The 14,928-nt window shown below is 39.9% G+C and overlaps 2 protein-coding genes across 2 annotated transcripts; both read right to left on the bottom strand.

The window, feature by feature from the left end:
* Positions 1–912: 912 nt before the first annotated feature.
* rnaseh2a (ribonuclease H2, subunit A) lies at positions 913–5,467 on the bottom strand. Its single transcript, XM_041785666.1, has 9 exons — positions 5,407–5,467; positions 4,988–5,123; positions 4,706–4,777; positions 3,702–3,828; positions 3,530–3,617; positions 3,304–3,441; positions 2,472–2,559; positions 2,272–2,395; positions 913–1,263 (listed from the first exon to the last, which is right to left on the bottom strand). The coding sequence occupies exons 2-9, from the start codon at positions 5,112–5,114 to the stop codon at positions 1,101–1,103; spliced, it is 927 nt and encodes a 308-aa protein (XP_041641600.1). The 5' UTR covers positions 5,115–5,123; positions 5,407–5,467; the 3' UTR covers positions 913–1,100.
* Positions 5,468–8,561: 3,094 nt separating this feature from the next.
* LOC121508792 (transcription factor Sox-10-like) lies at positions 8,562–12,570 on the bottom strand. The gene is made up of 4 exons (XM_041785878.1): positions 12,487–12,570; positions 11,442–12,104; positions 10,781–11,052; positions 8,562–10,646 (listed from the first exon to the last, which is right to left on the bottom strand). Exons 2-4 carry the CDS (start codon positions 11,882–11,884, stop codon positions 9,856–9,858), a joined length of 1,506 nt encoding a protein of 501 aa, XP_041641812.1. The 5' UTR covers positions 11,885–12,104; positions 12,487–12,570; the 3' UTR covers positions 8,562–9,855.
* Between the last annotated feature and the right edge of the window lie 2,358 nt (positions 12,571–14,928).

Genomic DNA, 14,928 nt, shown 5'->3' with positions numbered 1-14,928 from the left:
TTTGATTCAAAGTCTACATGCTGATGGTTCCAGGACTTTGAGAGGACATAAGATAATGGAAGCTAAATTAAAACAAACAAAACTTTATTTAAAATAAAGGCAATGCTTTTCATTAACCCTTCAAAGGCTGTGTATTGAGCTTCAGTAATGTTAAGGGTGCTAATAGAAATGTTTGTATGCAAGAGTGGAGGAAGTTGTCATGTTTGAAAGCTTGACGCTTATTTCTCTCTGTAAACTGTCCTGTAGTTTAGGATTTTAACTAGAATTTACAAGCATGTAATGTAGGCATCATCTCTCTGTACAGCTAGTATTACAGCCCACACATATAACTGAAACACACTAGTTATAAAGTCAGTGTATCTAACAAGCTGTGCTGAGTAGTTTGATGTTGTTTGGGTGTTTGTGCTTGTTGTTTTTGACCCATAATGTGAACTGAGAATGATTTCAAGCCCCTGGTGTATTTTGTTGGTAGTGCCACTAGAGGGCAGTATTGATATTAAAAATTGTGACACTCTTCCACAAAGTCTGATTTCTCTGCAATATAGGGCACAATGAAAAATACTTCAGTCACAAGTTCCACAGCTTTTTTGAGTTAAGGGGCCTTTCTTAATCCTTTGTGTTGCCACTTAGTTGGCATAACATGCTCATAGCTGAAAACATCAAGTTGCTCATTTAGCTCAACTAAAATAGTTACTGCAACTGTTCAAGTTAAACCTGAGGAAGGTGCTGGCTCAACTTAAATCTATAAGTTCACGTGGTTTACATACGGCATAATTTCAACAATATAATGTGTTGTATTGACTAGTTCGGTTATCAAAATGCACTAAGGATTCACAATGTTTACTCAACATTAATCAAGCTGAATTTTTTTTACAGCGCATGTATATGGAACAAAGACTTTCAGGAGGCAAATTATTTTACACTTTTTTATGTATAAAAAAATTTCTGAAACAGAACAAGAAAAGACAGATCTTCATGATAGACACAAATGTATCACATTTCAGTCAAGTCCATCCATATTCATGCTGAACACTTTGTTTATGCAGCTAATGAAAACTTTAGGTTTCATGTAATTGTGCGAGTCCCCTTACATATTGTCTTCAGAGAGCATCGAGGCTCTTCAGCCTCCGATCAGAGAAGAAGCGGTGTGTTTGGTGGGTCTGGTTTTGGGTGGTCCCTACAGCTGATGCACTGAAGTAGGACAACATCGACTTGTTTTTCTGCCGCTGCGCTGCCTTCTCCCCATCTTCTTCGTCATCATCCCTGAGGAAATATTTATGAAAACCAGACTGATATTTTAGACTGTGGTTAGCACTGATCTCTAAAAGTCAAATGATTTTCACAGACGTTAAGCATGACCTAATGGGGGTTTAGCACAACCAAATTGGTTCTCAAAGTGAAATGACATTCAGAAAATCAATTGTTGAAGAAAAAAAAACTGGACAAGCTGGGTAGCTTTAAAAAAAAAAACTGTTAAAAATTATAAGCTGCTGGATGCAAATAAATACTTTGCTGACAGACGTTTTAAAGTGGAATGTTTGATGCCAGAAGGGGAAGATTGCTTCTGACAACTCCATTGAGCTGTATGGATGTTGTTGTTTTTTTAAAATGACAGCTTAGTGGAAAAGGCACAAGTAATCTAAACTTTGTGGTAACATTTCCCTATTTTACTTTTTTACTTTTTACGATTTACCTTTTTTTGGTTTTTTTTAAATGTGGCTACGTACTAATAATAACGAACAAAAGTTCCTTATTTCTTTCAAAATAAATGTAGGTTTTCATCAGAACAGTAAGTAAAGAACTCTTATCTTGAGACAGTATAAATAATAATTAAAAAAAAAAACGGATTATTGAGTGTGTAAAAGCTGTCACATATACCAGGGATCACTGCACTCAAGTGAGTCATTTGTACATGCACTCCTGCACATGTCCTTGATATCAGGGTTTAACTCTGCATTTCACAGACTAGGCACTGTAAAACTGTTGCCTCTAAGTCATGATTTCAGACCATTTCATTTAAATAATATATTAAACAATCAGGTATCAAAAAATACATCTATTCAACCTTTATGATTTACAAAGAACACAAAGGTAAGAAGTGCTCCACATGGTCAGTATGGACATTAATAAATATACTTTTTCAATGCAAAATTAAAAGATTTAAACGTGCAGTAGAATATGCAACAAATGATCAAAATTCACAATCACTAACAATTACATTTTTTATCATTTCTACAGCAGCTCTAGTTTTAATACATTCAGTATCTTTACCAGTGAACGGTCACACCCTTGCTTTCCATCAGGGTTTGGGCTGTGCTCCAGCTGAATCTAACAAACTGAGGGTAACCAAACACAGGGTCCAGGTACTTCAGCAACCATGCTTTTGTCTTTGGGTCTGAAAAAAAGAAAATAAAAAGAAGACTGTGCAGAAGTCTATATAAGAATTTAAAGCTTTAAGTGTTGATTTGTACCATTTGGGTATCCTGATCCGTAGTCTGCATCCACCTCTCCCAGGTCCTCAGCAAAGTTCCAGCCTTTTACTGCACGATCTCTCGCCACCTATCAATCATAAAAAGCTATGTAAAAGATAAAGGCTGATTTTTTAAAATTTACATTCATTTATGGACTTTTTTGCCTTTATTCTGTGAATTACATGTAGAAAAGGAGCTGCAAGTCAAACTTCAAGATTCACTTTATTGTCATTTCTCCGAATACTTGCATGAACAGAAAGGAACAAAAATACTGTTTCTCATTAGCTTCAGGGAGCACATAAAAACCTGAACCTAAGTCTAGAAACCCCTGCTTGAAAGACTGAAACACAACATAACCCTCTTCTGCACTCCTTATTTTTTTTTCAGTAAATCAGTGGTACTTCAGCAGTAGCAATATTTGCTCTAGAAACTCATCATGCACTACCATAAAACAAAATGTGACTAAAGAAACTCAAGACACACATCAATATCTATTTACAACACAGAAATGACAGACATGATTATGACCTGACTGCTATACAAATTAGTAATAAGTTGTCGTGAATTTATTTATCTAAAATACTTTGATAACTCCCCTGGCCATGTGAGCACTGTTCACCTTAAAGGGTCATAAAAGTTTCACTATGGAAAACTTGAATGGATTTGACTTGTCGTTATAAAACACTATTAATTAAGGTGTAATAAATCTTGCTCCAACCTGATCTTCAACCTGGATCAACCAGTTGACTCAAGGTAGCTTGACAGCCTTCTGCAGTCACACAAGGCTAACAGACTTAGAACAAAAGGACAACGACAACAGTCTGTACCTTACCTTGGCACAGATACTGGCTGCACTGACGATGGGAAAGAGGGAGTCAGCCTTTGGCCTCACAGTCACCTCAATACCTGGGAACAGCTTTGAGAGTTTCTCCTCATACTTCTCAGCTGGGCCGACTGTGTCCACAAATACCTACAGAGTACCAGAAGCTTGTAATCATCCTGCACTACAGTGAATTAAAGGCATAATTAATGTATATTTGAGTTACTTGTTTACATACCTCTTTGAGTTGAACTCCACTGTCTAATGCATACTGCACTAAACCAATGGCTGTGTCATGTGACAGAGCATTCAGGTTGTATTTTGTCCTGAAAAAGAAGACATTTTACTCTGGAGTAAAAACAAAAATCATAAGGGATGAATGTGTGGATAAAACTCTCTGTGCTGTGTACCTCTGTAACATGCTGGTAGAGATGGTGTTTGGTGAGAGAATCTGCAGAGCCCAGCCAACGTAACTTTTAGCTTCATCTAGTTTCTCAAAAAGATTCTCCCTTTCTTCCTCTGAAAGAGTCTTTGAATCTGACGGGAGAGTGGCAGAATGCAAACTATGATTTACAGTATGGGAGTTTCTTTGTAATGGTTCATGAGGAAATTACAAAGAGGAACAATGTTTTAAGTATGTATGTTAATTTCACCTTTCTCCAACATTACCACTGACCAGCTACTTAGTTTTATACTATATTTGTTTGTGTTTTAATCTATCATGTAACAAGAGTCTGTTTTGTAGTTCAGAGGCACCAGCGTGATTAATCAGGAAAAGAGCTGTCTGCTATAATGTTAACTTGTAGCATTCAGAGCATCTGGCTGACACAGAGTGATTTACATTGTGAAAAATCCCTGTGCTCTTATACTTTTTATCGGCACCAAGGATGCCCAACATTGGATTTTTGGATATCTAATATGCTGATATTTACAAGTTAATTAAGTCGAAACCAATATCTATACCGATATTCAAATACAGTTCATAAGTAAAACTTCTCTCCTTAAAATGCAATTTTAATTTGAGAATGACAGATTTACAAATGTCAGTAAGGAACTATGGTGAATGGAGAAAAAAAGATTTCAGCTAAGGTATATCTGCTGGTCCAGCCTAAAACTTCACTAACTGATATGTTCCTGTGACCAGTATTTACAGCATAGGCAGATTTTACAGCCAAAATATCTGTTGCAGATATCAGCAGAAATGCCCACACTGATAGCATCCCTAATCAGCACTCATGGAAAAGCTTCTGTCCAATCAGAAAGCTCGGTTGGTAGTAACTATTCTTTAATGCTACTTGTGGATGGTATCATACTTTGACAAGAAAATCAGAAAATTGCTAAGTTCATATTTTCTCAGGCTTTTGAGGGGAAACTGATTGTGACTTCAAAGCATCACCCTTCATCTTTTATTTACCTGCCACTTTCAAGTTCTTCAGCTCCTCCTTTTTAGAAATTGGACAGAAACATATTCCATACACCATTGGCCCTGGGTTAAAAAACAAAACAAAACATGGAGACAGGATAAAAAAAAACTATGTAAGAAGCAGCTGCTATCATGCCATCATTCAGCTGACAGGAAATCAAATCATCCTCTTGACTAATTATGAATGGCTGCAACAAAAATACTAAGCATACGGCTTAGTTAAATCTGTAAGGTTGATTTATCCTTCCGTTTTCCTAAATTATCACAACATACCCAGCACAGGCCCCCTGCCTGCCTCGTCGATTCCCAGACAGCAGTCCTCATTGCGGCACACATCAGGGACCTGAGAGACCAGCCTGCAGCTGACAGAGTTGTTTGATTCAAAGGGGCTTAAGTCCATGACAGCAGGCTGAGAGAGAGACAGACGGACACAAACGTGTTTTATTTATCTTATCATGTCAACGACTCTTTAAAACTGATAAAACAGCGTTGGACTGTTACAGCTCCTTACAACCTGACATGTTAGCTCATTTTAGCTCTTGTACTTTTTTATTTACAAATTCAAACACTGGCTGATGCGACATGTTTACTCTCACACCGGCATGATTAAGCAAAATACGTATATGTTTTCTTATTAGACGTAGGGAAACAGAAAATGAAAGGAAACGCAAATAATCCACAATCGTTCTTACCTCCTTACTGAGATTAGAAACTCTCCAGCTCGAGCTGTGTTGTTGTGCTGTTGCAGGTTTGGCGCCCTTTGAATGACATCACGGGCGTCTTCTTCGTCTGCTGTAAATGATGGGTGTACCAGCGCCATCTGCTGGTGTGGAGACTTTCGGGTGCCTGGAAAAGAAACCCCTATGTATAACTTCTAGTTTAAAAAGCCGTGACATTTGACACGGTCTCTTTGAGTAAAAGTAGAAATATCACACTGCTTTAATCTAAAGTAAACGTCAGACTAGTCAAAGAGAGCACGAATTCCAAATCAAAATCAAAATGAAGATTATAGTTTACTGAATGGTCCCTCTCAGATTGTTTTCATCATGCTAACAGCATGTGATGCAACTTGGGGATTTATTTTAATTCTTTACAAATTTAGCATATATTTGCATAAAATGTTAAACACTTCCCCCCATAACAAAAATCGAGTATGAGAATTTGAAAAAAAAAAACCCACAAGTTTAGAAAGCAACTAACTACAGGGTGGTAACTAATTACATATACTCAAATTACTTGTACTTACTTGATACTTGTACTTTTATGAGTACATGTTGAAATCAGTACTTTAACTTTTAATTAAGTTTTAACCAGAGAAACTGTAGTTTTACTTAAGTAGCTACAATACTCTTGTACTTTTTCCACCTCTCTTGACTACACAGTAACACATGAGGAGAGAATGATTCCACATCGCATCTCAAAACAGCTGTTTTACAGTAAATGAGTAAAATGGTCGACAATGTTGGAGTTAATTGACAGTGTTGACCAACCAGTGTTGGTTCTACTAAGAGTGTTTTAGATGTGTTTTACACGTGTTATGTTGTGTTTGGATGTTGCCTGTTGTACTGTGATCCCTGATGAGGTTCTCTTACCCATGTTTCTGGCGGTTTGTTGATGTGAGACATTTTTGCACCATGAGTGATGTTATCTACTGAGTTCGACTTCTCTGTCTGTGACTTTTAATGCTACTGAAGTATGCAGAGTGCATCAGTATGCATTCCTTAACTGCGAAGTTGGCTCTCTGCTTTGTTCTTGCCAGAGGAGACCCACCTGGCCATAGATTTTCAAGAGTTATTGTATCTCTGTCATACTGAAAAATATTTAACACTTTCAAAAGTGTAGTTTAGCAATAGTGTGGACATAAATGGACATTTTTAAAGAGTGAAGTTGATGAGTTTAATTAACACTTTGCTGTGTTAAGGAAATATAATATTTTATTGTACTACTCCACAGTAGCTACTTAGTACTTAAAAATAATTTTAAATGGAATACTTTTTACTTTTATCTGGGTAGATTTATAGGCCTGTACTTTCACTCCGGTAAATTTAAACCAGAGTAACTGTAAGTAACTGTTCTTTACTGAACTTTGCTCTTTTTAGTCGTAGTCATTCATCAGGGATAGTTTATAGCTAAGTGGTATAAATGTTATCTCCTGTCAAGTGTATGGTGTTCCTGCTTAGTGGTTTTAATGTATGAAGGCTCAAGTCAAATCAGCCACAGGTCCCTAATTTGCTCTAATTAGTTAAATGTATTTGGGGTCATGTACTTTGACCAGGCAGATGATTCAAGCCTTACCTTAAAGCCTTTCATATTTGATTACATATTGTACTTCAGGTTAAAAGCATATTAGCATGTAATCAATCAGCCAGTGTATAACAATGAATCAGGGGTGGGAAGTAACCAATTAACTTTACAGAAACTACTATGATTATTTTTATTATTTATTTAATTTTATTTAATTTTACTTTTTTGAGTACATTTTGAAATCAGTACTTTTACTTCTACTCAAACCAGTTTTAACCAGAGTTACTGTACTTGAGTGCAGTTCTCTTGTATTTTTTCCATTTTTTTCTGACTTCACAGTAGCACCAATGTTAGCTGGCATTTGTTTTGGCCATGTTTCTGATGGATTATTGTTGTTTTCGATGCAAGACATATTTGCACCATGAGTGAAGTTACCCACTGTGTTAGGGTTACAGCCTGTGACTTTAGGTGTTTCTACAGGATACATAGTATGTATTCCTTATCAGCATGCATTGTTGTGCTATTAGGTTAACTCACTGCTTTGTTCTTTCCAGAGAAGACCCACCATGCCACTGGTTTTAAAAGTTACCGGACCTCTGTAGAAGTAGAGAGTAGACACTTTTAAAATGTAACTATGCTAGTTTAATTCATTAACACTGTCAATTATGCTGTGTATAAACTTTATTAAAGAGGTGTGACTTTACCTGAACAACTTGGAGCTCTATTCTCTTGTTGTTCTTGCCAACAATGTGAGGTCATATTTTACTGTACAGCAGAAAGTAAATTTTAAACAAAATAAGTTTACTTTTATTTAAGTAGATTTACAGACCAGTGCTTTTACTTCAGCAAATTTTAACCAGAGTAACTGCTTTTACATGAGTACAATAATTGTGTACATTTTCCACTTCTGCAATGAATGCTTCATTATCTGATTAGTTTGTTTTCATCCCTTGGAAAAAAAGTCTTAAGTTTGAACTGTTCAGTAATAATTTTACCTTCATAATCCAGAATAAATATTTCAATCAGCGCTCACTTCTGTTTTCTTATTTATTTTTTAATTGATGTGTAGGATGAACTTGATGTTTTGATTCTGGATGCCCTCTGAATGACTGAGTGTGGAGGCTGGGAGGGAGCCTCAGGTGGAGAGGAGAGAGGGCTGAGTGAAAGGAAAGCCATGTACAAAAGTCCAAGTGTACGCTGGTTACTGAGCTGAAATTGGCCTTGCCTCTGGCTCTTTACACCCACCCCGTCTCTCGCTTTCTGTCCCTATGCCTCGCTGAATGGCTCTCTTTGTCTTTCCCAGTAACACGCAGTCCCCAGCCGATTAAATGTGGGGGAATTAGTAGTCAATTTTAGCCTGCAACACACACAAACACACTAAACAGCTTAGGCTGGTGGGGCGCTGATTGTGTTGTTATTACAGTTCACACGTCAGCAGTGTGTTTTTGATTTATTTTTTCACCCCTCAGCTGCTAATTGCTTCTTGTGCTATCTCTGAACCATCACTGCTGCATAAATAACTCTCCCACACTTTTCTTTTATAAATAAATTGATTTAATAGATGACAACAATAATATTTCAACATTGCTTTTCATGTATGGAAGCAAAATACTCAAGTGAATGTATAGCAAACACTTTACAAAACTATCCAGAATTATACAAAATGGAAGAAGCAAAAGTGACACGACGCATTATTACTGACATCAAAGTAAAATGGTAAGAGGGTCAGTATAAAATGATACATCACTTCATAAGGGTGAAGCCTGTGGTAATGACCATCATTCACATTGCAAAGGAGAGGAAGAAGAGGGCTGTTTGGGTACATTAAAGGAATAAACTGTAACATGCTTTTGGCCTACATTGCAGCGCAGAGAGGTTGTACATGTGATTCTAATCCTTAAGTAGGACCCAAAGCTGGCCAATCATCTGGAGAGATTTGGTTGAGACTTTGTACTTATAGATTTTAACTCAGTTATGGACAAATCAGATGTGAATCAGCAAAATCTAAGGCACTTAAAAAGCTTCAAAGTGGAGGTTTGCTGCAATAAAGTTAGAAAACCATCAGCAATATTTTATAAGGCATCCAAAGTCATAGTTCTGCTTTACTATTGGCACAAAAATTAAAAGAATTGAGGTAAGTGTCCAAAACTCTGGATAAGATGCATCTTTAAGAGCTCTCTTTCCCTCTCATTTTCCTTTTTTTCCCCTTAAATGCTTAATTCTTCAGTTCAGTGAAGTCATTGTAATGAAAGGACAGAAATACAGAGCGTGCTATCTACAAAGACAAAATAATAAAGGTTGCAATTATCCTTTTTCTGGCCACCAAAACAAAAAAGAAACAAAAACAGGGATCACTGAAACGTGCTTTTCCCATAGCAGTGGTGCAGATGTATTAGTGTAATATCAATCAATAAAGTTACACCCTAGGATATCAACAACAATAACCTTACTACTCTTATAAAATAACACAATAAAGTCAAAACATCTGCTTTAGTTTGGTTAATAAAATCTGATTATGTCAGTTGAAGCCCATCGTTTCTGGGTCAAATCTGAGTCAGTCCTCCTCAATGAGACATTTGTTCTCTCAGCTATAGTCTTGTATACACGCTGTCTGTACAACCCAACTTATAAATTCACGATGGCACACATTTAAAGTTTATTTTTTTTCTGATTGGCTGCTCCACACTTGATAATGTGTGAGTTTGTGGCTTTTTCTTCTTAACATTTTTAAGGCCTCGTTATGGATACGTCCTGCATTTTAATTGGCTAAAAAAGTAAAAACTTCTACTATAACATCAATATGGCACGACACACAGACACTCACACACTCTCTCATATTCTCACACACAGATCCACTCACACACTTCCCATATTTCCCTCTGCTCGGCTGCTCCCCCTTAGGGTCTTGTGAGTGTGGTGTAAACAGGCTGCTCCCAGTGTGTGGGGCTGTGGGAGGGGGCCACGCTGGAGGGGTCTCCTATGGTGGTGTACAGGGATCTCTGTGTAGGGCCCATGTAGGAGAAGGCTGAGTAAAGACCCGGGGCCTGGCTGGAGTGGGCATAGTACGCCCCGGGGGCCTGGTGCTCTCCGTACTCAAACTGAGCCCTGGAGGCCAACGAGGGGAAAGCGGAGCCGTAATGAGGGAGGCTGAGGGGGGTGTAGGTGACATGGGTGCCTGAGGATGGGGAGGAAGAGGCCTCGGCGTAGTGGCTCCCGGACGTGGATTCACTCTTGATCTGAGCCTTGGAGGGGTCGGAGGATGACGGGGACGCCTGAGGCTGCTGCTGCTGCTGTTTGGAGAGCCAGGCGGTGTGGCCACTGGCAGCAGCCAGGGCATAGGCGTAAGATGAAGCCGAGGAACCCGCTGCAGAGGCCCCTGTGGCGCTCTGCGGGTGGCCATTTGGAGGAAGGTACTGGTCAAACTCGTTCACGTCAAACGGCTCGATGTTGGACATCACCTCATGGCTGATCTCGCCGATGTCCATGGTGCCAAAGTCGATGTGAGGTTTAGCGCTTGATGATGACGGACCACCAGAGGCTCCATCTGCTCCCACCCCCAGGGCTCCCCTGGACCCCCCTGATCCTCCAGCCGCCCCTGCTGCCCCCTCCCTCTTGGCATCGGAGAGTTTCCCAGACTGGAGCTCTGTCTTTGGGGTGGTGGGGGGTGTGGGTGGGCTGTGACCCTGACCTAGAGGAAACCAGAGAAAGGAGACATTGTAAGGTGAACGCTGACCCCAGGTATAACACAGATTTTTTTTCTTTTTTGTCTACATTGGGTGTTACCAAAATATCTACACCAGAAAATGTCACTTGGTTATCTACCTGCAGGATGGTGGTGGTGATGATGGTGGTGGTGCAGATCACCCAAAGGAGACCCAGCCCCACCGTTGTGCTCCAGGTGAAGGCTCTTGTAATGAGACTGGGAGTGGCTGGCCTCCCCTTCTCCCTGGCTGTCGGACTCGCTGGCAGGCGTTAGTTTGCCGTTCTTGCGTCTTCGGGGCTGGTACTTGTACTCCGGGTAGTCCTTCTTGTGCTGCTTCCTCAGCCTCTCCGCCTCCTCGATGAATGGCCTCTTGTCATTCTCGTTCAGCAGCCTGGGGGGAGAAAAACAAGGAGAAATTTTAGCTCTATAATAGGCAGTCTATATTCTGAGTAATCTCAGAAAATGTCTGAAAAATCAAGATTATTTGATTCTGCAACCCCGTGCGTAATGGCTAAATACTGGAAAAGGGTTACTCGCCAATTAGACAGTCAATAATCTCAAGTTTAGACAAGTTTTTCAATGGGTTTATTGCACATTAAGAGAAAACAACAAAGAAACGCCAAATATATTTCAGTTTTCTTGCTAGAAACAGAATAGAGGTCATGTGTTGTCTTCTTTTGCAACCAAGTTTACCCAAACCCGTATCCTTTACGCACGGCTTACACGGGAAATGTGCCACTGTATGGCCACACTGTTCTATGTAAAAACCCTCAAACAAACCTCCACAGTTTGCCCAGGGTCTTGCTGAGCTCCGCGTTGTGCAGGTGGGGGTACTGGTCGGCCAGTTTTCTCCTCGCCGCTTGAGCCCACACCATGAATGCGTTCATGGGCCTCTTCACGTGGGGCTTCGCTTTATTTCCGTTGTTTACGCGCACTGGCATCGGCACAAGTGTCCAGTCATATCCGTCCAGCACCTGACTTACAGCCTCTCTGATGCCGATCGGGAAGCGATCTTCTTCATCCTCGGATTTGGCTCTGGATCTGCTTCCCTCCTCCCCGCTGACGTCCCCGACGCACAGCGCGGTCAGCTGCTGCGGCGGCCCGGTCAGAGGTGAGCCCTGGCCGGGGGGCGCTCCGGGCTGAATCGGTGACAGTGAGTGACCATCGTCTGACCCTCCGGGACTCAGCTCCGCCTCGGATAGGCTGTGCTCCTCGCCAGACATCTTAATTTCTCTTTTAAGGCTGATTTCAAAACAACTCTTGGATTTATATAATGTTCACAGCAAACTCTTCGGTTAAATTAAACCGTTTTAATCAACAAAGATGTCAGCAGTCTGTCCCAGTTATAGCTCACTCTTATCAGCCAAAGCCATACTGGTGGGTAAAAGGTCCAAACAAGGTCCACCTCTGGATGGAGATCCGCCTCAGCAAAGACAATTAGACCTAAAAATCACAGAATCCACTTAGTGCTTCAGAAACTCAGAGATGGTTAAAATGAGTAAATTTCAGGTTTCGCTTTAGCTAAACACACCCTGGTTTATTTCAAGCTAAACTGGTTGAAAGATTTAGCGGATTAAATGTGACCATATAGGCCGCACTTATTTTAGTTCATCTCTGGACGACTAATCATATTTATATTGATAAATAATGCATTTACAAACACATCCAGAAAAATATCACTCCGAGTATAGAACATCTCTATGAATTCAAAATAAATTATTTAGGCTACACAATAAAAATCTGAAAACACAGCAGGTAACTCAGACCGATAATACCTGCTCCCTTTTTATGATACAGTTATTATTTAAAAAATTACATAACTTACCAGTTTAGCTGTCCAGTGGTTCGACATGGGAGTGTGTGTGGCTGACTGTAGAGCCGATGAATGGCTGCTCTGTGTTAACAGCCGAGCTTAAAGAGCGCCTTGTGAGGAGGACTGGGAGAAAAAAAAAAGTGATTGAAAGTGGAAAACATTCCCAAAGAGGCAGCATTCCAGAACACAGACAGCCCCGCCCTCCCGGTCCCAAACTGCGCCCTGATTGGCCCTCTAATTATCCCACTGCTCTGTGATTGGTAGTAAGTAATACAGCGTTAATGCCCGTCTGTCCATCAGGGCAGCATTTCCAACAGAGAAGAGGTGAGATTTTACATCGGAGTGGCTTAAATGACTCTACAGTGCGTCCATTTAGAGGCAGGAGAAGGCCTGCTTTGTGTGACGTGTTGACATGTTATATCAAACAAATAAACAATCAGGAGGAGAGCTATTGCCTCGTTTGGTCACGATCCTCCTCCTCCTGCTCCTCCACCTTTGATTTGTGAAGTTCAACTTTGATTAAACCGGAATAAGTCTGATTCAGAGAGGGCTGAGCCTGTGAGTTTCAGTGCTTATTACAACGTCATAATGATAATAATTTATTGGAATCATAGAAAAGACAGACAAAAGAAGGCTACTCTATGTTAATAGAGCTATATGGATAAGTAAAAATCATATTCTGTATTTGCGTCATAGAAATGCTGAAAACTAATCCAACCGTCTTTAAAGTCCACAAAACTCAGTTTAATTGATTACAAACAGAATAAACAAGGATTTCAATCAAGATTGCAAGACAACCAAGGTTAATAAAATCCAGTAAAACGCGAAACAGAGCAGGGCAGGGAACTACTGGATACTCATTTTAATTTCTAATAAACTGTGCAGTCTCATACAACCGTTGTTTTTGGCGTTTGCATTAAAAATAAACCCAGTAAGCCACAGGCTTTAAAACCAAACAAAATATTTCATTTTTTTGTGAATATATGCACGAAAAATGTTTTTTTTTTAGATTTTCAACCAACTTATTTTGAGTTCTGGATATCCATAACATCACACAGACTAAACTATCTGGTAAATATTGAAATAAGGTTCACCAAAAATAAGCATCATTTAGAGGAGTCGAGAGATGCTTTTCTTGTCTTTTAAACCTGATAAGACTATCCTGTTATTCGTAGGACGTTTGTGTAATTGGGTCCGTGTGTCTAAAATACGACTTATAAACAACAAAAGAAAGCCATACAAAGAAGCAAAAAAATCATTACACGTATATAATCAAATTTATGAAAAAAAGTAATAAAAGAAAAGAAAAAGAAGCATCCTTAAGTTATTCCAATCTTTATCGTGATTGGCCAAGTTTGACCGCGCCCACATTGATGATGATCTAAAGGCAAAAATGACCCTAACAGACTTGTGCGAAATTTTAAATAATGTTCAGATTCACCTTTATAAAGCCGCAAAAACCGCGAGGTTTGAAGACCGCGATTTGCTGAAAACACCCAGTGATCATGTGGCACAATCACCTGTTTGACTTAACAGGCCTTATCGCCTTAACCTTTCAGGTAAGTTTGAAATCTAATCTGATGTGTTTAGCTCAATTTAGATCAGAATTAATTCAGCAAGGCAAATCGTATCATCGATCTCACCATGCTGATTAGCTATAACCGAAATAAGACTCCAAATTGGCACAGGGAAGGCTGAAAAGCGGCCTGAGAATGAAGAAACAGGTCACAAACACAAGAATCTCTTAGATTTGGTCTGCCTCGCTTTAAACTAACACACGCCATTTCTTCTTTCATGAACTTTTTATTTAATCAAAAGAGACTTTTTAATGGTTCTTTCCACTTCTTTTGCGCGTAAAACAAGATTTTACCCCTGTTCAAATTGCACTTTACGCACTACGTGCTCGTGAAGGCCGTTAAAGCAAGGCCTGATGGGAGGACAGAGAATAGACTTGAACAGAATCTGATGCACCCGGACACACACAAACACACACTATCTCTCTAACACGCGCACGAAATGAACGCAACAATAACCCCTGTGTGTTCGTTGCCTCTCATGTTGAGCTCGCTCCCCCTCCTCTCTCTCTCTCCTCTCTCTTTGCTCTCTTTGTCTCGCGCTCAGGTGAATTGTAGCCATGTGATCAAACGCCCAAGCCTCTATCCATTAACCCTCGTAAATGAAAAAAATGGGGAACAAAAAGCAGTTTTGTTGCTGCAAACATGGAAAAAATTGATAACAGAGAGCGATGTGTGCGTCTTTCTCCCCTTATGTCTGAGCAAAGACACCAGTGGCGCACACATAGAAAACACTCGGCAGCAGACGGGACACATTGGAGATCTCTCTCTCTTTATTATCGATACTTTCTTTCTCCATCCTTCTAAACTCTTTGCAGCACCTGGATCTGGGCTCATGGTAGGGGGAGATGGAGGGGGTGATGGGTGGATGGAGGGAAAG

The sequence above is a fragment of the Cheilinus undulatus genome, linkage group 4 (genome assembly GCF_018320785.1).
Source record: "Cheilinus undulatus linkage group 4, ASM1832078v1, whole genome shotgun sequence".
NCBI lineage: Eukaryota > Metazoa > Chordata > Actinopteri > Labriformes > Labridae > Cheilinus > Cheilinus undulatus.
This window is presented reverse-complemented; position numbering and strand designations above follow the sequence as displayed.

What these genes read in the sequence shown, in the direction of transcription:
- LOC121508792 (XM_041785878.1), bottom strand. Translation starts at nt 11,884, where the DNA reads ATGTCTGGCGAGGAGCACAGCCTATCCGAGGCGGAGCTGAGTCCCGGA. An exon ending in ACCCTGGGCAAACTGTGGAG is followed by an intron (nt 11,053 to 11,441) that starts GTTTGTTTGAGG and finishes TTCTCCCCCCAG; the next exon opens with GCTGCTGAACGAGAATGACA. An exon ending in TCACCACCACCATCCTGCAG is followed by an intron (nt 10,647 to 10,780) that starts GTAGATAACCAA and finishes GGTTTCCTCTAG; the next exon opens with GTCAGGGTCACAGCCCACCC.
- rnaseh2a (XM_041785666.1), bottom strand. Translation starts at nt 5,114, where the DNA reads ATGGACTTAAGCCCCTTTGAATCAAACAACTCTGTCAGCTGCAGGCTG. An exon ending in AGGCAGGGGGCCTGTGCTGG is followed by an intron (nt 4,778 to 4,987) that starts GTATGTTGTGAT and finishes TTTTTAACCCAG; the next exon opens with GGCCAATGGTGTATGGAATA. An exon ending in CGGATCAGGATACCCAAATG is followed by an intron (nt 2,396 to 2,471) that starts GTACAAATCAAC and finishes TCTTTTTTTCAG; the next exon opens with ACCCAAAGACAAAAGCATGG.